This window comes from Neodiprion lecontei, chromosome 3 (genome assembly GCF_021901455.1).
Source record: "Neodiprion lecontei isolate iyNeoLeco1 chromosome 3, iyNeoLeco1.1, whole genome shotgun sequence".
In the NCBI taxonomy this organism is placed as follows: Eukaryota; Metazoa; Arthropoda; class Insecta; order Hymenoptera; family Diprionidae; genus Neodiprion; species Neodiprion lecontei.
In genome coordinates this window covers 12,703,605-12,728,078 of record NC_060262.1, presented here as the reverse complement: position 1 = coordinate 12,728,078, position 24,474 = coordinate 12,703,605, and the positions used below count along the sequence as shown (strand labels likewise).

At 36.7% G+C, this 24,474-nt stretch overlaps 1 protein-coding gene across 1 annotated transcript in view; it reads right to left on the bottom strand.

Annotated features, from left to right (window-relative positions):
- The window catches only part of LOC124293695 (glutamate receptor ionotropic, NMDA 2B), a 1,867,270-nt gene that overhangs the window by 1,600,701 nt on the left and 242,095 nt on the right, over nt 1-24,474 (bottom strand). The window contains exon 3 of the mRNA XM_046735718.1: nt 17,128-17,299. Coding sequence (XP_046591674.1) covers nt 17,128-17,299 — 172 coding nt within the window. The remainder of the gene's footprint in view (nt 1-17,127; nt 17,300-24,474) is intronic.

Here is a 24,474-nt window from a genome sequence, read left to right as displayed (position 1 = left end):
TTCTCGCATTGCGTGCAATAAACAACCGTTGGGCTACCCTAGAAAATAAGATCCCAATTCCTATGATTGAACTAGAAAAAGCCTTAAAAATTTGTTTGGACTCCGCAATTTTTAAATTTAATAACGAGACCTATGCATAACAATTTGGTTTACCTATGGGATCTCCCCTTTCCCCAATCTTGTCAGACCTCGTCATGGAAGACCTTGAAACCTCTTGCATAAACGATCTAGGTTTTAATTTGCCGTTCTACTTTCGATACGTGGATGATATTCTTACTGCCGTTCCAAATGAAAAAATACATCACATTCTTAATATTTTTAACGGTTATCATCCTAGAATACAATTCACTATCGAAACAGAAGAGAATAATACCATCAGTTTCTTAGACGTTTTGTTGATACACAGCAACAATAATATTAAGACAGATTGGTTTCATAAAAAAACATGGTCACAAAGATACTTGAATTTCAACTCTCACCATCCTTTGTCCTTCAAAATAGGCACCATCATTAGCCTTGTTGATAGAGCTATAAAACTTGCTAGTACAGAGTTCCATGAAAAAAACTTGGCGCTCATATACAATGTACTAAGAGCTAATGATTACCCTCATGGCCTATTACAAAAACAAATTAATAAGAGACGCTCCTACATCAACAACATACTTAACCATTATATCGACTCTGCTTCTGTCGAAGATAACAATAGACCTGCTACTACTTATATCCCCATTCCATATATAGCCGGCCTTTTCGAGTCACTTAATCGTTTATTCGATAAATATAATGTTAAGTTTGTTGGAAAAAATTCAAAAGACCTAAAACTTGTTTTTGATACCGGCAAGGATAAGATCCCCATAGGCAAACGTTCAAATGTAGTGTATAAAATACCATGTAATGACTGTAATCAAGTCTACATAGGTCAAACCGGTCGACATCTCAACACCAGAATTAGGGAACACCAACGTAACATACATGAGACAGATGAACGGCACACAGCTCTAACGAAACATAGGATTGATAAACAACACACATTCAATTACGACAACACAAACATCCTTTGTGAAGAACAAAATTATTACAGAAGATTGCTTTTAGAAATGTGCAATATTGTAGGTCATACCAATACGGTTAATCTCAGACAAGACGTTGAACATTTAAGCAATATTTACAAACCTCTAATCTCTGCCCACACAACAAATATTGTTTAACCTAAACTAATTTTTTTATTTTAAAAAAAAAAAAAATTATTTAGTCTCCATTTACAGTTCTTTCTACATAACCTTTCGTACCTAATATTTATTGTTCTTTCTGTATAATGTTTATAATATGTTCACCTTCACTCTGGATTATTTTGTTTTCCTCCATCAGTCGTTATCCACCTGTTGACCCAAGTGGTTCAACCAACAATAATTCGTTAGACATGTAGAACTTAATTATAAAGAGCTTACCTCCACCTAATTGACACCTGTGAATTAATTTCATTGCTAATGGACTTTCTATAATAACCTTTTAACACTATGACATATTGACTGTGAAAAAACTTAGTTCTTTAATCTTTTTTAAATAAATGACTACCAACTTTTAACTCCTACAAAAACAACTGGAAGATTGACATTGTCTACCGTCACTCAAAAGAACACTGTTTCCGCCAATTGTAATTGTGAATTCGACTACATCTTATTACACTTACTTAACTCAAAAAGGTAAATAACACCAAAAAACATCCTTATCACAATTAATCATAAGGTTCTTACTATCAACAATATTTAATAGCTCTAAGAATATTACATCTACAATATTTATGTCCGATTACTACTAGTACCATTATTTATATTATAAAATCCTATTTTTCCTTTCTTTTTTGTTTTTTGACAGTTTTTTAAATAAATCGTTCTGAGGAGGGCCCATATCCGGGTCGAAACGTTAACTAAAATTACGTTTTCTTAATTGACCGATCACCAAGACTCTATAATATAATAGACAAGTGTGATAAAAATCATTAGAGATGTTCAAGAACTCTTCAACAAACATGAAACAATGGGTTAGAAGTCTTAAAACACCCATATGTCTTGTACAACTAGGTTTTTCAGCGTGGGGTAATGAGTTACCCCATGTGGCCGCTAAGGGTAAGTTGTCGAAGTGTGCTGCGTGAAGCGCCGAACATTGAAGCGTGTAGCGCTGAGTTCCTTGAAAACGAGCAATGTGTCGCGGTCGATACGAGAAATCTTTATTATAATATAATACGCCATTTACAATACCTTGATGTTAACGTCAGTCTATTGAAATACTCGCCCACTTTTGCTCTTAACTTATTTGTCCAATTTCACACCAACAGGCTCCGCAAATTACATTCCTGTTCGATGGACATTTGGTAGACGCTATTTTATAATATTCTATTCCATTAAATAATTGTCATTGGTGAGTGGTGTACATTAATTTCGACAAACAATAGTTTGCACGAAATACTGCCTTCTATGTATCGTATCTTATTTTAGGATTCACGTCTGAATCTGAGAGTCACTTGTAAGGTGAGAAATGAAATTTAAATATTCGCGGCCTTGTAACGCAAGAGAGAACAAAGGACGCTACGCCCAGAGGCGTAAATGACCGAGACGGTTAGTATAACCGCTCGGCCAACGAATAGTGGTGAGATTTTCGATATCGCCAAAATCTCACTCTCTTTCTTTCCGTGGACGTCAAGGAGAACATTCGAGAAGGAAACCATAACAACTCGGAAAGAAGGAAGTGAGGAAACGTAGCGGGTATACCGTGTTGGATGTCACGATCGATTTGGCCAGTCTATTATTTCGAGAATCAATTCTTCGCAATTTCACCGACCCGAGAGTCCCTGGAGTTGAAAGGAAAGAGCTAACGAGAAAACCGCGTATAAATAAGATAAGTCATAAAGAAAATTGGAATTTGATAATTTTGACATTTTTGTGCTGTGATGAGCTGAACGTAGGACGGGATAACGTTTGAACGATATATATATCTATACCTCTACGTTTATTTACGTGTTATTGTTCTCTTTTTTCTGTTAATTGGTACAGTCACGGTCGAACGCGCGAGAATATTACTCATGTATGGTGTTTCTTTTTGTTAATATATAGATATATAATGGTCCTATGGAAGTTCCTCTTGAATCTTTTGGAGTTGATAAAGAATAACCAAAAATGTTTCTCCGCGAATAGAGAAACGACAATTAAAGGTTATATTTCACTCTATTAAAATTACGTTGTCTCTTCCCTGTTTGTTTACGCGAGACTGATCGTTCGGGATACGTCTCCGATAATCCCTCATTATCGGTTACGAAAATAAGGTGACGTAGAGGGGCGCGGCCTATTTAGACTTAGCGACTGTATACTTTCGTTACATCTCCCCTCCCCCGGGTGAAAATTCATAAGATTTTCAGTCCTCGTCACCGTTTTCGAACATTGGTAATAGTTTTGTTACATGGAAAAGTCCAGTTTCTTGGTTTCGTTTTCCCGTTTTTATTTTGTACACTGAGTTGGACACCTTTTCTATTATTTGGAAAGGTCCAACTCTCAGTTCATCTAATTTTTTTCTATTCATCCTGTTGCCATTTTCTATATATACTAGATCCCCCGTGTTAAATTCGTGATTTTTTCGATTTTTGTTGAATATATTTCTGTTATATTCGTGTGATTTTCTTGTTCTTTCTACAGCTAATTCTCTATCCTTTACCCAAGCTTCTTTGTTGTTCCCTTTTTTTATTTCTTCAGGTAAGATGCTGGTATTTGTGCCCTCAAGTAAATATCTAGGTGTGAAGCCCGTTATCGTATGTTCTGTTTCGTTGTATTTATTTACACATTCTCTGGCAATAGTTGTCCAGGCTCTCTTTTCTCCCTTCTCGTTTATTTTACATCTCGTTTTGTTAACTAGATTTTGGTTCAGTCTCTCGTTCAGAACATTGGAGAAGGGCGCATTGACGGCCGTAAAAATTAATCTGACGTCGTTCTCCACCAAAAATTCCTTAAATTCTTTCGCGTTAATTCCCGGATATTGGTCTGCAAGAATTGTTCCGATTCTGTCTGTTTCTAACACGGTGTTTATTAACTTGATGAATTCTACCGCGTTCTAATTTTTCGATGTTGAGATGAACGCGTATCTCGTAAAATGGTCCACCAGTAGGTGAAGGTATCTTTTCGTTGATCTTTGTCCCCCAAAGCCGCCGATGGTATCTATTGACATTATCTCGAATGGTTTTGTTGCCGGCCCTAATTGTGACATCTAGTCCATACTTTCCTTGCCCTCTAGATTTATTCTTAACACATGTTTCGCAGTTTTTACATACTTTCTTTATGTTCGCGGTCATGTTCTTAGCTGTGTAATGAGGACATATTCTATTCATCATTTGTTTAATTCCTAGATGGCACCATTCCGAGTGTATTTCTTTAATTAACTCTAGGCTTAGCTTTTCAGACAAAATTATCTTTTTTTTATTTTTGATGATTTTATAGACCAGTCCGTCTACTTCCGTGAATTTTGTTTTGGTTTTTCGCAATATTTTATTCTCTTTTTGGTCTGTTTTTATCTCTGTTATTTTTATTAGATTTGTTTTTTTTAGTATTTCTTCTATATTTTCGATTGGTTCGATGACTGGGTTTCTACTTAAACTGTCTGCTTCGACGTTATCTTTTCCTGGAATATATTTAATATCGAAATCGTATTGTGATAAATAATACGTCATCTCACCGAGTTCCTCATCTGTCCTAGCTTTTAGGTTCATATTCTCTAAGGGTTTGTGATCGGAAAATACTGTAAACTTTTTCCCTATCAGCCACTGTTGCCAATATTTTACGGCTTCTTTTATTGCCAGGCATTCCAAATAAATTGCTTTTTTTCTTTTTTGTGAATCGTTAAGTTTCTTTGAAAATATGCCACTGGCTTTTCTTTACCATTATCTTGTATTTGTTTAAATATTGCACCGATGCTGTTTAGTGATGCATCTGTATAGATTCTTATTGGTAAATTGTTGTCAAATATTTCCAACACTGGCTGAGAACATAGTAACTTTTTTATGTCCGTGAAAGCTTTTTCGCAATTTTCCGACCATATGAATTTTTCATTTTTCCGTAATAGTTTATGTAACGGATCTAGCAGTACTGAGCTTTTTAGTATGTACTCGTGGTAGAAATTGATTTTCCCGAGAAACTGTCTAATATTTTTTTGCGTTTTCGGGGTCGGGAAATTTCGTATTGAAATCAGGTTGTCTTTCATTGGTCTTACTGTATTGTTTTCTATTATGTGTCCGAGGTACTTTACCGAGTTTGTTGCAAACGTGCATTTTTTGAATTTCAGCCTGAAGCCCTCGCTTGCTATTGCCTTTATAACTTTTTCTATGTGTTCGACGTGTTCTTTAAATGATTTTGAGAAAATTAGAATGTCGTCTATGTAATTCTCTGAAAAATCTTTTAGATTGTATTTTCTCAGGATATTCGATAAGACTCTTTGAAAAATTGCTGGTGCTGTTTTTAAACCGAATGGGAGGCACGTCCATTGAAAGTACCCTTCCTGTGTAACGAAGCCTGTTTTTTGTCTATCTTCGATGCGTAATGGAATTCACCAAAAGGCCGAATTAATATCTAGTGATGTGTAGAACATACAGTTTCTTGTTTTTATGATTAAATCGTCCATCAAAGGGAACGGTTGAGCCTGGGGTGTAATTATTTTGTTCAATTCGCGAAAATCTATACATAATCTCGATCGTTTATTTTCTTCTCTTTTGAATGCTAGGGTTACTGGTGCCGCAAATGGGCTGTAAGATTCTTCAATCAATTTATTTTTCAATAATTTTCCCACTTGATCCTCTATTTCTTTTTTGTCCTCCAAGGTGCATCTATATGGCCTCTTACCGCAATATTTGTCCACCAGTAAGTCTATTCGAGCTTCGTAGTCCGTAACGGTGCCTACGTCGTATTTATTTTTCGCAAATACTGTGTTGTGTTTGTCTATAAGTTTTTCGATTTCTATTTTTTGTGTGCCCTCTAAGTGACTTAGCGTGATATTAAACTCGTTTTCATCTACGTGTTCGTTGAAGTTAACTCTGATTTCTTCTGTCTTGTTATTTTTGTTCAGTGTGTTTGTTTCTTCTCTTAGGTCTCCCTCTGTTTTGTCTATCTTTATTTCTTTTTTCCACGATATTTGTAGATTTTCGTCTTGAATTAGTTCGAATTTCTTTATCTTATCAAGACCAATAAGGAAATCTTCAAAATCGTCTCTTTCTGCAATAAATACGTCTACGTATTCTTCTCTTTCGAAAATTTTTACCTTTATGGTTACTAGACCTTTTGTTTGCGTCACACCATTGACTGTTTTTAAGAATATTTTATTCGCATCTTCTGTTTTTTCTTTTATTTTAATTAATTTTGAGTTTATCAGAGAGACTTGAGAACCTGGGTCATATGTTCCGTTTACGTCGAACTTCCCTTCTAATAACATTCTTACTTTAATCAATGGTGTGATTATTCGTTTTTTTGTTCTGCATTCAAATTTACCTCTATCACCGAATTGCTTCCGATTGTTCTAGTTTCATTTCCATTTTTCCTTTTAAACCAGCAAGAATCCTCGGGATGGTATCTACTACCTTTGTTTAGTTTTTCGCAATTCTTGCATGGTTTTTTTTCTTCAAAAGATTTTTTTTTATTGTCCTGTCTTTCCTCTTTTTTCTTGAAAAAACTGTTCTTACTCACCAGACTCTCGCATTTTCTAAGCTCGTGGAGTAGTTTGGTCGCATCCTCGCAGTTTTCCCTGTCTATCTTATTCCTAATAAATTCGAGCAATCCTGCTGCTACACGCATCGCCAGCGTCCTCTCGCCCATATCGCTGTCCATGTCTCGTAGCAGTTTTTCTTTCTTCATGGCGTATTCCATTAGTGAGCCTTCTCTATACCTGTATGATATGGCGTATACGCCGGTGCTCCATCCTTTGTCCGCGAATGATTCCAGGAATTTTTCCTTCCATTCTGTCCATTCAGCTTATATCGTCAACGTCGTTAATGTTGCCGAGTGCCAATCCAAGCATGGCTTGTCCAAAAATAGCCGCAGCATTTCGATTTTTGTGTTATCCTTGTAGATTTCGAATCTCTCACACTCCTTTTGGAATGTTTCGAGCCATTGTTTCGCATTTGTGTGTTTACACACAAATTTTTCGACCATAAATCTCTCTGCTACGTTTTTCAGATTGAGTCGATCTTCCTTCTTCTGTGTGGGCTCAAGTGTTGTTGTTTCCACTATCCGTTCTAGGTATGTGTCGTTGAATAGGATATTATCGTCTTCGTCGAAGTAAGCCTCTTCCATCTCTTCTGTGCATGTGATCCACACCGTTCTTTCTTGACCTCTTTGATTGAGGCTTTTTTTCACCCTTTTATAAATCTCTGTTTTTATTAGTTTATCGTGGACACTCGCAAACTTTTCAGCATCTGGCAATGCGTATTTCTCCTTGTTCTGCGTTGTGATGGAGTTTATCACAATTATGCTTGTTTTTTTGTCATTGGGTGATGCCACATATTTAAATGTGAATCCCAATTTTTTTGCCATTTTGACCAAAATTGTCGTTTTATAATGGTCCTATGGAAGTTCCTCTAGATTCTTTCGGAGTTGATAAAGAATAACCCAAAAGTGTTTCTCTGCAAATAGAGTGTAGAAACTCCCTTATTTATTAGTTAACAAATTATAATGACGTTACATAATGTACATAGGAATAATATTAACGATAACCTCACCTGCAAATAAAGAAACGACAATTAAGGTTATATTTCACTCTATTAAAATTACGTTGCTCTTCCCTGTTTGTTTACGCGAGACTGATCGTTCGGGATACGTCTCCGATAATCCCTCATTATCGGTCACGAAAATAAGGTGACGTAGAGGGGGGCGCGACCTATTTAGACTTAGCGACTGTATACTTTCGTTACATATATATATTTATATATATATCCTATACACATTGTAAATTCAACATTTGCGAGCGGTTTTTTCTCTGAGGTTCATACCTCAAAGATTTTCCTCTCTGAGCCATAATAAAACATAGAACTGATGGCTCAAAATACGTATTTATTTCATCTTATTCCTACCCCCTAGATCCTTGTTTTATAGAGTTGGAAATCGTGACCAAATTAAAAAATACGCGATCTCTTTTTTGTTAAAGAGGACGCGCCCCACGAAACGAAGGTCGAAGATCAAAAGTTGAAAATCAAAGATCGAAAATCGAAAGTCGAAGGTCGATAGTCGAAGGTCGAACGTCAAAAATTGAAGCTCGAAGATCGAAGGGTGAAGGGTCGAATAGGGGAGGTTTGGCGGGGCGGGTAAGGGAGGGAGGGTTAAAGGAATCTGTGAAGATATGAGGGCATATATATGTGGGTTCGACGTTGAATCTATCAAGGTATAAGGGTACATACGTGGGTTCGAGGTTACATCTGTCAAAGCATACTAGCATATAAATGGGTTCAAGGTTGAATCTGTCAAGATCTCAGGGCATATACGTGGGTTCGAGGTTAAATCTGTCAAGATCTGCAGCAGCGGCAGCGGGATATCCTAGGGGCAGGCGGGGTGAGAGGAATAGTGAAGGGATGGGCGGGTGGTCGATGGAAAAACTGGATTCTTGACATCGCGGTGACGGCGGCAGCGGCGAGATATCTTTATAATATAGAGATATATATATGTACCGGAACAATCTCTTGAAACTTGAAAATCAACTGCGCTTGCGCGAGTTTTATCGGTTGTTCGTGCAGGCTGGTACCCTCGAGTTTCAGCTGTCAAACTGTGTTTCTGGCGGCAATGCAGTTGATATAAATTTCAGAGATCAGAATCTTAAATAATTGAGGTAGTGACTCGAAAAGGTTTGGGAAGCATTTGCTATCAGATCGGACAGTTGATTATTCCAGGAACGATCAGCATTCAATGCTTATACTCTTTGAAAATTCGTTTTATTCGATTGAAATAAGAAATCTGTTTAAATGTTGGGTGCTTGTAAGAAACGAAACAGGTAGGTGGGAGCAGTTGATTCAATCATTTTTATTATATCATACATTAGAAATAACAATAAAAATTTTTTCTACTGACAGGAAATACAGCCAAAATAATTACATCTCTGTTAGTTACTGATATCTGCTCCTCCTATCCAATTCATCACACGAACAGAAATCATCAGCGATTTTGTTGGTTGGCGAAAGAAGTTGTAGGTATTAGGGTTTCTTTCAATTTCAAATCGGGTGAAACATATCTTCTAAGTACCTTTCTCGTTCTCTCGTAATTTCAGAAGGTGATATTACACTTTCTGAGTTTTGAAAAACAGAGACATTAAACCGATCATTCAAAAAAATTGAATATTTCACTATTTGTAACACAATCGTGAATCCCTTTCTGACCGTGGTCTAGTGGAGTAAGGCTCCGCTCAAGCATCTCTAGATACCAGGTTCGATTCCTGGCTTCGTCGTTAATTTTTCGAAATCACCAATTTTTTAAATTTATATCTCCCAACAATGAATTTCCTCGTAACTAATGATACTGCACATCCGCATATCATTTATTTGACGGCTTTGACCATCTTGCGTGTGCTTCCCATCGGAAGCGTAAGATGCCAACATGTAAACATTCATCTACATACATTCTTAGATCAGGTGCTCAAGAGACAAAAACTTTCTTTTAATTCAACAAGATTTAATAATAATTTATAGTCAATGTATTCGTTCCGATCAATAAATTAATGTGATTTTCACTTTGTGCTACTGGATAACTTCTGTGTTGCAGGTTCCATTTTCAACACCCGGAAGAGATTTTTTTCTGTTTCAGACAGTGCTAACATGAAATGCAGAAATAATTACAAGAAATAGAGATTCCCAAACTTTTAGTCTCAGCGTAGGACCCCTTTAAGAATGTAAAATTAAATCTGGTTTCAAGCTTCCGATAAGTTTCTGGATAACTCTCTGATCCAGATTCATAATAAAAAAGTTAGTGAGCAAGTAAATCCTATTGTAGAACATGTGATTATTTGCATGGCGACGTCTACTACTAAGGTGAATGCATTCTTTAGAATTTGCTGGAATTGAACGAGACTCGAGCACGTTTGATGGCGGCAACTAACTACTCAGATGACACCGTCAACTAAAATTAACTTTAAAGATATTTCCAACTGAAGTTATCTAACCTTGCTAGTTTTAGATTGGTTCAGTTTGCCTAGTAATATTTATCCCTAGAATCTAATACATGATTTAAAACACTATTCATAATTCAATGCAAAAAAGAGTAAAAGTAAGCTTGAAAATAAAATATCAAAATGAAATCGTATCAAATTTGACAAATAGTACTGGCCAATAATACTATTTGGATTACAATAGTATACGGAGTGATTCCTCAGTAAAGCGAATTAGCAGCATCGGTTAAATAACAAACTTATTGCTGTTGGCTCGATAAAAGTACAATGATCGAATATTCAAAGACCATGATCGGCAGTGTGTTGTGCTCTTCAATTTTACCTCAACCGATGTGAAAAAGGTGGCAATGACCTCAAGAAATTTACTCGGACACCTGTTGTCTGACTGAACAACCAGGTTCGATGTTTGGAATGGTGGCACCAATCAAGAAGCCAGCGTCCTTGCTGCTAAAACGTTTTAATCATCTGGTAAGGAATGATTTTCCTCCGGTTAATCAAAGTTGAAACTTCGAACCTGCTAAGAAAAACGAAATTTATTTTTGAATATACGAGAAAATATTGTAATGCTCAAAGATCACAGAATTAGAAATTTACTTACATGATTCGATGCCTGACAACTTTAGACTCGCTTCGATGATGGATTGTTCCCTACCAGAGAAACTAGTAGTCCGGGAGCCAATGACATTTTTAGGTTGATCATTTGAAAGTGGATGGGCCTTTCAGAAATACTTAAGGTAGGTGTATAAAAAAGAATTATAAGCATTGTTCGCCGCACCAACGATGCAAAAGGTTTCCGCGCGCCCGGAAAAGTCGGAAAAATAGAAAATAGATTTAGTGATGTGAAAGTGGATGGGCCTTTGTCAGATGTTAGTTTATATAATATAATTAAGAAAGAAACACTTCAGCGCGATGTGGGACAATGCAAAACCCTTCCGCGCGCCCGGAAAAGTCGGAAAAATAGAAAATAGATTTAGTGATGTGAAAGTGGATGGGCCTTTGTCAGATGTTAGTTTATATAATATAATTAAGAAAGAAACACTTCAGCGCGATGTGGGACAATGCAAAACCCTTCCGCGCGCCCGGAAAAGTCGGAAAAATAGAAAATAGATTTAGTGATGTGAAAGTGGATGGGCCTTTGTCAGATGTTAGTTTATATAATATAATTAAGAAAGAAACACTTCAGCGCGATGTGGGACAATGCAAAACCCCTCAGCTCAAGCATAGAAAGGTGTAAAATTAAATGTAGCGGAGCGCGCGGTTGTCTTAAATAAAAGACATTAGCCGAAGGATTTTGCATTGCCATACAACCAGCTGAAGTTTTTTTTTCTTTTTATATTGTATAAATTTACATTTTACCAAGTTTCAGCCACTTTCAAATGACAAATTATAATTTTATATTAAATAAATCACATATTACGCTTGCAAAAGGAGAGCAGGTCGTAAATTTTGTTTGAATGTTGAAAAAGATAATCCGAAAATTTTTATTTAACAGGAAAAATTATTATGTCATCATAGTTATTCGCACTAAATTTTACTTCCACCCTATTTTAATATACCACGCAAATGTATAAATATATGCTCAAGTATACATACATATATACCGTATGATTTCGAGCAAAGCGCACAGAGGACAAAGATGTTCACTCAGTGCACTTCTTACTAAAAATTGAGGTGAAGCGGTACACTACAACATATATTTATATAAACTTATCGAAATATTAATAAAAAAACAATTATTTAGAAATTAATAAAAAAAAAAGATAATTTTTTATTTTATAATAAAATAAATATTATTATTAGCATAGTATTTTAAATACATATGAACTTATAAAAATGTACATGTAAAGTATATTTAATTTTCATCTTCAGTTTCATCACTGTCCATTTCTTTTTCAGATTCGCTCTCACTTGAAGATTCATCATCAGTTTCTTCTTCAGAATTGTAATTGTCGATGACATTATTAATATCGCTATCGTCGTCTGAAAAAAAATCAATTCAATATTAATGAATATTTAAACACTACTAATTTACATATTGATTAAAAGTAATTTCTACCTTCGGCATCCAATTCATCCGGTCGTAAACTGATTTCAGTAATAGATTGTGGTAGCTGGCAGCCATCGAACCAGTAAAAGCCATATCTATAGCCATCAATTTCTTCCCATCCAAAATCTATTGGAGTTTCAGCTGTAGGAATTTTATGATGAGCGTTTGTCCAAATTTGTGCAATAAAACAGCTAATTAAAAATTGTGGATGTAATTCGTGTTTACACGGTGGTAAAGCCGAGCCATCGATACTTTTTGTCGGTAATTTAAAAAGATCATCATTACTGCTGAATTTATATGTTTTATTAAACAAGAGATATCTTGCCTCATTAACACTTGTCGTATTCTTGAAACCGTACATGTGACAGACGAATTTTTCAATTTGTGAAAAAAGTTCATCGGTTGGATTTGACTTCGACATATCAACGAAGGTTTTTATAAATTCGTTTGAGCCACTCATAATCTTGTAAGGACGTTTCTTTCCCTTGCGGAAAAAAGAAGGGTTAAAGTCGCATCCGGTTAGTGCATGAAAGGCTGGAAGGGCAGAGCTGATGTCATGTCCTAAGTTTTCACATAATTTATTAATATTGATAAATCTATAAAACTTCCCAGTGCCAATTTCCATGTATATATTTATACCTTCTTTCACGTGCTTTACGTTAGCCAACATTATTACTAATACATCAGTATCTGAACAACGAATCCTTACATTTGCAGGAAAATCGATTTGACAAGCGTGAAATACCATCTTTGTGTCAGCTTCTTCGTGAGCAGGGCAACTAAGACTATTTTCAACTGTTCTTATAACTTTGCCATCGCTGACGATGTACTTGAAGCACATATCAAAATTTACATAAACAATTTTATTTCCAATGAAAGGTGCCATGTAATCGTTTTCCCAATTTTGTATGAAAAATTTAACAAGCGATTCTTTGAAATTAACATTTTTCATTTCCAGTTCGAAATCCTTCTTGCGTGTTTGATCAGAGCCATCAATCTGGTAATTAATTTGCTCCATACCTCGAAGATAATGTTCGGTATCTTTAATTGATGGAAAAACATACCTATCAAAAGCAATAATAATTGTACGTGCAGTTGTATTGCATATTGACATGAGCAATTTTTTAGAAATATTTCCAAAGGTAACCGGTACATCTTTCATCTGGTGTAAAATAAAGAAACCGTCATAAATCATAACATCAGCATTTGGCGGTTCTTCACTTGTAATCTTTTTTTCTAAGATTTTCATAAGGACAGATTTAGTATTTTTGCAAATAGTTCCATCCGTATGGCACATTGACAAAGGTACTGGCGTCAATGGAAATGAAAGAACTTTTTTCAAATCAATTTCTTTTTTCATTGAAATAATAAGTAGTTGTCCAAAAATGTCTCGTTCCATACGCAGTTCAACTTCCTTGCCAACGAGCTTTATTAGTATAGATCTTCACACGTGCGCTTTGCTCGAAATCATACGGTATACATGTATGTATACTTGAGCATATATTTATACATTTGGGTGGTATATTAAAATAGGGTGGAAGTAAAATTTAGTGCGAATAACTATGATGACATAATAATTTTTCCTATTAAATAAAAATTTTCGGATTATCTTTTTCAACATTCAAACAAAATTTACGACCTGCTCTCCTTTTGCAAGCGTAATATGTGATTTATTTAATATAAAATTATAATTTGTCATTTGAAAGTGGCTGAAACTTGGTAAAATGTAAATTTATACAATATAAAAAGAAAAAAAAACTTCAGCTGGTTGTATGGCAATGCAAAATCCTTCGGCTGATGTCTTTTATTTAAGACAACCGCGCGCTCCGCTACATTTAATTTTACACCTTTCTATGCTTGAGCTGAGGGGTTTTGCATTGTCCCACATCGCGCTGAAGTGTTTCTTTCTTAATTATATTATATAAACTAACATCTGACAAAGGCCCATCCACTTTCACATCACTAAATCTATTTTCTATTTTTCCGACTTTTCCGGGCGCGCGGAAGGGTTTTGCATTGTCCCACATCGCGCTGAAGTGTTTCTTTCTTAATTATATTATATAAACTAACATCTGACAAAGGCCCATCCACTTTCACATCACTAAATCTATTTTCTATTTTTCCGACTTTTCCGGGCGCGCGGAAACCTTTTGCATCGTTGGTGCGGCTAACAATGCTTATAATTCTTTTTTATACACCTACCTTAAGTATTTCTGAAAGGCCCATCCACTTTCAAATGATCAACCTAAAAATGTCACTGGCTCCCGGACTATAGGGTCCTGGCCGCCAAAACGTTTGGACCATCAGGTAAGGCATGATTTTCCTCCTGTGAACTAAAATTGAAACTTCTAGTCTACTAAGAAAAACGAATTTTATCATTGACTAAAACTGATTACTCGCTTCCAAAGCACTACAAATCTACCCCGAAGTTACCTTCTACTGAGTTTCAACAATCCCTTAATTTTTATCAGGGAAGTGGCGATTGATCTCCTGGAGTTGTGGGGCGATTGTCCTGTAAGTTATCGTTTTGTTTCATAATTCTGTTCTAATAACATGAGTTACACTATAATATTCGGTATTGTTCTTTTTATCTTTTAATCCTTGGGTATCTGTCGAACCTTTCTTTGTTAATGACACATTGATTATTGTACAATGGAATTGCATAAACTTTGTCAATTGTTCAATGGGGTTCGCAAAGGTTTTAAAAAGTATTGCGTTAGGTACGTTTGCTGTGAATTGCTACTTTTTGTACTCCCAAGTTTTATGTTTGAGGTGAATAATTTTTTTTATTTTTTATTACTGAGTTTATTTGTTTATTTCTTGTTCATCAGTACTAATTACAGCCTTTCGGAGCACTGCTCTGTAACAAATCTACTCCCGAGATTACTTCTACTGGGTTTCAACAATCCATTTATTCTTAATTTCATGTAAATAAAGAATCTTTTTACAATAAACATAATTTTTACTCACCCGCTTTAATTTGTCCAAACTCACAATTGTTAATGACGTTACACGTCTAACTTCCAAGGTATTACTGAACGATACTATTCTTCTTAAACCATTTATGCTAATTAAAAATTAATAATAACATAATCTCTATCCGCTACTTTACGTGCGAGAGATTCACAGCACTGCCACATTTTGTATATGTTGTCTACCTGCTTCGCAGTCAAAAATATCACTGCGGGAAGATTTCGCCGACCAATGAGATTGAATTATTTGGCGCATGCGCAGTTGATTTCTAAGTTTCAAGAGATTATCCCGGTATATTAGGATGTGTCGACAAAATAAAACAGCTTGTCTTCCTTCTTTGAAACAGGTTCAGAAGTTTCATTCTGGCATCAAAATACGCATGTTAGAATTTGAGCTCTTAATATCAGCATTGAGAGATTGCTACTGTTACGTTCTGGGACGAACGTCGAGAGAAATCCTTTATTCACGGCGTGGTTTTCAGCCTGTCTCGATCTGGGACTTTGTTGTGGATCTTGCCAGCTATCACTATGCGTGATTTGAATAAATCGATCGACATACACTTTAGTTTAAAATACACAATTATTATTAATAATATGGTCTTTACATTGATTTTCGAAATACGGTTTTTCGACTATTATTCACTTGGTCAGCGTACTAAAGTTCGGAGCTTTTGAATATGAGTGCTCGATGGCAGAATGGTCTATGGCGTTTTTTGATTTCGAGGTGTGCAATGGTTTTGAACTCTAAATCGGTTCTGTTTCTTTTGATGTCTGAAGTGATTTTAATTTGCAGCTGTCTGGTTCGAAAAGGATCTTGGATAGTGGGAAATCTGGAAGAGACTCCAGATTGGTTTTTGGGTACGTCAGTGCAAGATGATTGGTCTTGAAGAGGGCAATCGGTGCAATGCTGACAAGATAGTTAGTTGCAAGAATGCATATTTGAATTCTAAGAATAATACTTTGTGAACTGCTCGTATTGCCTTTTCTCACGTTCCTTAAGTTTGGTCAGTGAGAGTTCGTGAACCTGAGTTCGGTGAATTTCGATTGTAGACCCATATGGTCTATGTGCGAGTTGAAATTGAAGATGTAAAGTAAAGAAATAAAAATGATACATGAACGATTGTCGGTGCGAGATCATTGCACACCAAGATGGTATCAAAATCTAAATCTATATGGATCTCAAAGGCTATGGTATGAGCATGTGTGCTCTCTTATGGTAATTCCACGTCAGTAGGTTTCGGTACAGACAGGGTACAGCCATAATTATCGGCTGGAATATAACACTACTGCGCTGTTTTATTTTCCATAAGAATAACACGGAAAAAACCGATTTTGCTCCTTTTGATTTTTATCACTAGCTAACGATGCATCGTACGAAAATTCACACACATTTTTGTAGGGAATTGAACGCTTTACAAAACAGGACTCATTATTTTATGATAAATATACTGTTTCAAAACTTATTTAAGGTGCGAAACAATTTTGCTCTTCTTAGTTTCGCAAAATGATTACTGATCTTGCAAAGGTAGAGTTGGACTTCTAGCTAATTCTCCTGTAATCGGTGAAACTTTGAAAGATTTCTTCATCTCAGATTTGTTTCACTCTTGTAGTTCAAATTTCATTAAAATACCAGAAACTTATAATACATCCTAATATCGCAAACACTGAATTCGTTCATACAAGATGCAACCGTCAGTCACAACTATAGTGTGAAAACTCCCACGTTCCTAAGCGTTTCATGAGCTTAGAAGGTAACATAGCATTCACAAAGTTTCGTGTGTAAATCTAGCATGCATTTTTCATCCGAGTAATTCACGCAAAGAATAGGAAAAAGGTAAGTTTTACTACACGGTTCCTGTATGAGGTCTGTGAGTGTTCTTAGACAAACAGGGATAAATTCTTATTGTTCTATCATTTCAATGGTGTTTGACTTACCTATTGGACTCGGTGTCAGTGGCTTCATCGCAATCCTGACTCGAATGTCATATCGTTGGAACAACCCCAGTTTCGGTCCTCTTGTGCTTCTTTGCAGTGAAGTTAAGGCTGACATTATCGCTCTGGTGTATTCTCTTGTCCCAAAAGATTTGTAAGGGACAATCATCCCCACCTAAAAAAATTCGGCCGTTTCTTTAAAATGGACAGAGCTAATTGTTTGCTGTACTGTCAAAATTCGCGAGTAAAGTTTAGCTAGTCACCTGGTATTGTGATTTGACCATCATAAAATGCTCGCGAAAACTTTCATTAGTGTATTAGTCCATTCAGTCAAGTTCAGAAGAAATAAACATCAATTCTGCATGAACTTTACTTGCCAATGGCAGCTTATTAGAATATTTTGAATCAAATGTAAGATGTTAATGTATTGTTACAAAAGGTGAAATCACCCGTCTTACCCCCTTTCAATGATCTAGTAGTCATCATAGATAAAAGAAGTTTATAAACCTTTTATGTATTTAAAAAGAATAAGTCTGCTGCGTCAACCAACATTATTGTGAAAACAGTATTGTTTCAGAATTTAAACCAATAACACGTTCCCTGCCATTAAAGCTTTTTCTCAGCATTTTATTGACGCCTTTGATTTTGTCTCGTTAATTAAACTCACGAATCCTTATTTTATTTCCGTAACGTCTAAGAACGTTACAGTATGTATTCTTTCTTTATACCTATTTTAGATTTTATTTGAACTATTCATCAATTTTTGTCAGCCATTTCGGTCTGATTTTCAATTTTCGTACTTGTTTTTCATTGGAGAGCAACAGAGTAAGCACTCTCATAAGTTTTATCGCAATTTGACAAGTTGTTTTACCTGATCTTCAGAATATTGTACGAACAATTATTCAACTTTGTGACGGGTTTTGAGTCCGCACTAATAATGTGGAGGGGAGGAACAATTAGAGACGGGGCTGATAGAATAGGTAAAACTTTGTGTGTATATTTGCGAGGAGGGTACATGTATTGCGATCGGGGGGGGGGGGGGGGGGGGGGTCGACTTAAAACTACTAAAGATACAAAGGGGTTGTAGACGTTAATGGTGGCTGATCACGCCTCAGCCCTTAGCGTCACTTAATTCTAACTTGCCGGTACGCACGCGGGGGGGGGGGGAGGGGGGGGGGGGTGTGTGTGTAGGGTGGCGGGGAGTGTGAGGTAGGAAGGGTCGGTATTGCGGGGGGGGGTGGTGTAGTGTGACGGGGAGTGTGAGGTAGAAAGGGTCGGTAGTGCGGGGGGGGGGGAGGTGGTGTAGGGTGATGGGGAGTGTGAGGTAGAAAGGGTTGGTATTGCGAGGGAGAGGTGCAGATCGGCTGTAGATTGCAGGCTAACCTGGTGTCGTGGGCGTGTGTGTGTGTATGTGTGTAACGGTGTTGAGTGGGGCGTCTGTGTTCCCGGTCTCCTCGGTCTCGTCGTTCTCTCTCTCTTTCTCTCTCGTTCTCTCTTTCTCTTCCTCGTTCTTTCTCTAGTCACGTCTATCCTGCAGGTAGGGTGCTGTCGTACTGCTGGTTGACGCTTGGCTCAGCCGAGCGTCGGTGGGCTTCGGTTAACTTCGGGTGTTTCCCGACGGGACGGGACTCACCCGTTCGGCTCTTCCCCGCGGGTTTGGGGTTTGTTGTGACTTGCACTCTAGGTGCAACGTCACAACTTTTTATGGGAAACACCTTTGCACAATTATATGCGGCAAAGTATCTAGTGAATTTTCGGCGCAATTCTAGGCGCAAGAATATGTGGGGCCACATTAACTAACCTTAAAAAATGTCAATCATGACAGTGCTCAGTTTTCAACAGACATCCTTTAAAAAACAAAGAAAAACATCGGAAAATAGTAATCAACACTTGTGTAATACAACAAAGACCAACGAGATATGATATGATCTATTAATGATTTCCTCTATTGAACAGAATAAAAGGGAAATGAAAATTTAATCTTCATGGAAATTATTTTACGCACTAACTCTTTCACCTGCAGTTTGATACACTTCAAACCCTGTGACTCACACCACCGTACTACTACTATCAAAATTTGCAGAAGTGAATTGCTGCAAAGTGCCCTCAAATCAACGTTTCCTAGCAGAATAATTGCTAGCAAATAACTTCACCAAATGAGTTATCTCCGAAACGAACCTGACATTTTAAGGTGCCGCTGACCTGGCATGTCCTATATATATTTCGTGACGTCAGAAGCGGGGAAATCGCCCGCACAAATCCTGATAAAACGGGGGTACGAATCTGACTGGAAAAATTTTCAAAACATAGCTTGAATAAAATTGTACGTCTGTATCTCAGTCACTACTATCGCAGATCACTGATAACGTCTAATAAAAATAATGACGAACTCAATAAAATCACGTCTCGTCAAACATGGCCGATCGGGCTAGCGACTTGTTGAATATTCACCGCTTGTACGATATCAGAATTTCTTTCACTTTTGCCAGGGAGATACGGACGTACAAAAACACAAACGTAATCCGGGAAAACCAATAGCACCAGTCAGTTTTCTGTAAATATGTCACGATTTGTGTGGGCGATTTTCAAGTGACAGGAGCCCGTTCTGATGCACGAGAAGTCTGTAATATAGTTCAACGTTGAACCTCCAGAAGCGCTGTAGTCGACCGAAGCGGTACCAGATGGTAAAACGACATGGTAATACGCACACGCCCTATGTTTCTGCTAAAGCAACAATCTGCAGTGCCGACGAGAGCATAGGCTTTTAGGTGGATACGAAAAAATGTACAACTCACTCAGAATAACCGCTAGATTTTGAAACTCGTGCATATCATAAGGCATCGTTTGGAAATTGTAACATCGGTTCACAATCCCGGTAACTATTCGTAATCGCACGTAGCCCGACTGTATGTGAACGAGGCATTCCATGCGAAACCGACCAACCCGTGACCCCGACCAATTTCGATTCTATCGAAAATTTTACACTTTCTTGTACCTGCCAAAAGCAGTCTTTCTGAAATATTTTAGATGTTTGTCTCGACCCATCCAAACACCATAAATTTATCAAAATATCGCACAATTTTTTATTAAATGCTCATGGCTTTTCCAAAACCCGATATTAAAATAACATACGGTTTCTTTTCTCGTTTTGAGTCGTAGTTCCGCAAAGAAAATTATTCTTTTTTATTTTGTTAAAGGGTTTTGGGGCATTCTACATCGAGTACGCAACACTTAAATCTGCCTTTTTTCATCGATTTGATAGAAAATCATTAACAAAAACGAAAATACCTATCCATTAATTCCTGTTCGTCAAAAAGGCAGATATAAATAACGAATAATTGACATAGGATGCCCCATATACGCTCCGGATATCCTCATCTATATTAGTAGCATCGATGTCCGCAAAATTGTCATACTTACAGATTATTGACCGAAAGATTAGATGTGGCAGTAAAATAAATACCGAAATTGCAGGAAACACGCAAGTATAGGCGTGAGTGTTTAGGGTTGAGATAAAAAATTGTGCTCTTGAACAGACCAATATTTATTTATTTATAGCAAATTTGGGGGGGGGACGGTTGCCAATCGTCCGAGCCTGTTTTAAAGATTACCCTAATATATACGCGAAATTGTTTCTGAACCGGATGTGTTTAACAATGCTAGAAATACATCCCGCAAAAAATCTATGTCATTGTACATACATACAATTACTGCATACAACGGTTCAAGATTCGTGGCAAATATTTTACAGGGCCGATCCTTGTTAAAATTCTGATGATGATTTGCTTGCCAATTTTTTCTGTTTTTAATTCTCAACAAATAAGGATTTCATACTTTATTTACTTCGTTTCATTTGTCAATTACGCCTAGTTCTGAATGATGCTACGAAAATTTTTTTTTACATCAGACGAACTACCTGAAAGTTACTCATTAGGTGGAAATCGTTATAAAACTACATACCGTGACTTCTCGTAGATGGTATACGCTACGGATACGCTAGCGAGTTTTGGGTTGGTTTCTGCATCGTACACGGCCTACGAAAAGTCGGGGTATGTGTTACTGCTGTACATCAAAATCCGGCACAATCCTATAATATTTCACAGAAATTTGGAACTCTCGAAGGAATCAACTTCTTCGGATTCCAAGTACTATCCCTCACACGCCACTGTCCCCACTATCCGCGCGGCCGTCACTTCTGCGTTACCTCGCGTACCGTCCACATCCACTTTTCGCGGCGAACGAAGCAAACGCGAGTGTTTTGGTAATTTGCCGTGTCACAAGTTCTAATCACGTGAAAATTTTCACGCGGCCAGTGTGTATACATATATTTGTTACAAACAAAAATAATCTTGTGAGTGCAACAATGGATAAGTTACGTCCCACGGCTGAACCGAAAAAAGGTTAAATTTGACGCGCCGACGAACGAATCGTTTGTTGCGATGGTAAGTGTTTTATACTGCAAATTTCTGTTATGCAATTATAGATATCATTTACAAAAATCCTGCCAAATCTGCACTTGCTATGCAGGGTGATTCGTAATTCACAGCAAATACTTGACAGGGCGAATCCTTGTCAAAATTGGAGTCGAAAGTTCCTAAGAAATTTTTCGGGAAAACGCCTTTTTTCATTCAAAGAAAAGGAAATTTAATTTTTTCGGATTTCTGTTTCGATCAACCTTTTAATTTCTTGGGTCATCGTCAGAATTGATATCGAAATTCCCCGGTTAATTTGTAAATAATTTTGTACGAAAATTTTTTTCTCACAGCTGTCTCGCAGGGGCCACTGGGAGTGTAAATTCAAAATGGCGACCAAATCAGGCTTATGCGTATATTCGAAAAATGGTTTTTTAGGTTAAAATGGTTTTTCATGAATAACTCGGCCGGTTTTGATTTGACAGAAAAACCGTAGGAACGAAAGTTGTATAAATTTTGATTCCCTACAAGTTTAGTTCTTACAGTTTTTCTTCTAGGATCAAGATTTTTGGAATTAAACCTGAAAAAAGCGAAAAATTCGACATATTTCCATTATCTCGTTTATTTTCAACTTAATGGCATAAATTAATAGCAACAAACTTGTTGAGAATCAAATTCTGAACAACTTCGGTTCCCACCTTTTGTTTCAAAAATCGATATTTTAGGAATTCAACCCGAAAAGGAAGGATTCTCCGTCAACTCGGCCACTTTTTTTTCGACCATCTCAGATCCGCCCCATAATTGGTTACATCAAAGTACTACTAGAAGGTACTCTGCGTGAATTTTTTCAGATTTTTCAATTCATTATTTGAGAAATTGCCGTTTTTTTTCAAATGAATACACACCACCGTTCATAAGTATGGAAAAACTCGCCCCAGAGTGTTCTAACTGTACCCATGATGCTCATTGTATTTCTACGAAAATGTGTACCGTTGAGGAGTGGGGAGGGACTTCCAGCATTTTCACAGTATAGAAAAAAAATGTAGAAAACAAATCGTCTTGTTTACGTTTGCTTCGAAAGAGTGGCGTTCGAAAGATCGTCGTTTTGTTGACATTTGTTTCGATCGTCGTTTTGTTATACATTTTTCAAAATATTGAGTAACCAAATTGTATACGTGTTTCAAATTTTCTTTTCTCTGTTCTCTTCATATATAATCATTTTGATTTTTTGTTAGGAGTGTGCAGAACATAAGAATTGCTGAATGCTTCGTTGCGAATACCACAATTTTATCGGAGCCTAGATTCGAATGCTCGGAGAGTTCAATTATTATAATCGTACGGTAATTTTCTTGTCCGATAATTGGAGAAATTTACACGTGTTGACATATACCCTAAGTACGATGCAAATATGCGAGAAATTTCAAATCCTAAGGGAAATAAATATTACGACTGTTACTATTTCATCATGTAAACCATAAAAAGTCAGTTGGGACGAAATTTAGGCTCTTGAGTCAGAAATATCATTCTGACAAAATGTGACCGCGTATTTTCCAAAACAATGAAAGCTTTTTCGAAGTGATATGTGAGCATAAAAAGTCAAAACCTATTTCTACGATTTTTTTTTCCGGAAGCACCGAGTCATTCAATTTTGTTGCAAAATGAGCGCGCAGCAAACTTGAAGAATCAATATCTCATCTCCGGTTATACTTGACGTAGAAAAATGATTCACAGCACATTCGCGAGCAGAGAGGATAAGCTTTCGTAGAAAACTTTGGTTTATCCGGAAACATTGAAAATTGTAATTGTTATTAACGAACGAATTGTTTAATGGTACCATTTTTTGGCGAGGCTTCTACCATTTTATACATTCTGTAAAAAATCTTTCCGATTACAAATAATCCGTCGGGTTTGACGAGGAATTTCCCATTCATATTCATTCCGAATGACCATACATTAGATATCTGCTATCGGTAGTAAAATATTGAACACGGTGAAATTTAGAGTGATTCGTAAAATATGAATATCTTAATTTCAAAAGAATTATCTCAACTTTTCGGATTATTCAAGATGATCAAAATTTTTAATCACACTATTCCATTTCGTCAGATTCGACCATTCACTTTTAACATTTTTGGGTATAGTGAGATGGCGCCGACACATGGCTGTAAGAGAACAGAAGAGGACCCATGTATTTGTATGTGTCCTTATAAGATAAGGAGGGCAGGGCACGAATTCTCTGCCAAAGTATATTTTTATCGACAAGTACTAATCATGTTATGGATTCTGCATTGAAAAAGCGAAACAACCAAATGAACACGCTTGTATTTTACAGGATAATCCGTCGTAACCGTTGGACGGACGCAATGTCACATGCCACGAGGATATCTTCATGGAGTGGTGAACTTTGTTCAAATTACATTAATTCGCAATGGATGTTAGAAACTCCCATCAACCGGGAGAAGGAACTGTTTCGCACAACCCGCAGCTTCATAGTTACCTCGAATCTCAGATACTATTTCCTTGCATTTAATATTTCAGAGGGTATAAAAGTAATCCTCAACGTCGATGTCAACAATTGTTTTATATATCTATAGTAACATGAATAAAGTGTTCCAATATTATATATAATCATTTTCTGAAACCATTTTCACTAGTAAAATAGCTTCGAACATAAAATTATCTCATTATTGTCAGTAGAGTTGTGTGTAACAAGCGATGTACAATTTCAGAATGATTCCGATACAGTAATACCCCGAAGTTACGCTATGGGTCGTTCCGGCATTGACGGCGTAAGTCGAAAAAACGTAAGTCGTGGTGCACGTTTTATACAACTGTATAATGTACATATATATATATTGTGACGTGGATTTTTCTGCACCTCGATCACTCGGAGCAAATAACCGAGAACTTACCTCGTACACAATAAATCGGCGTCCAC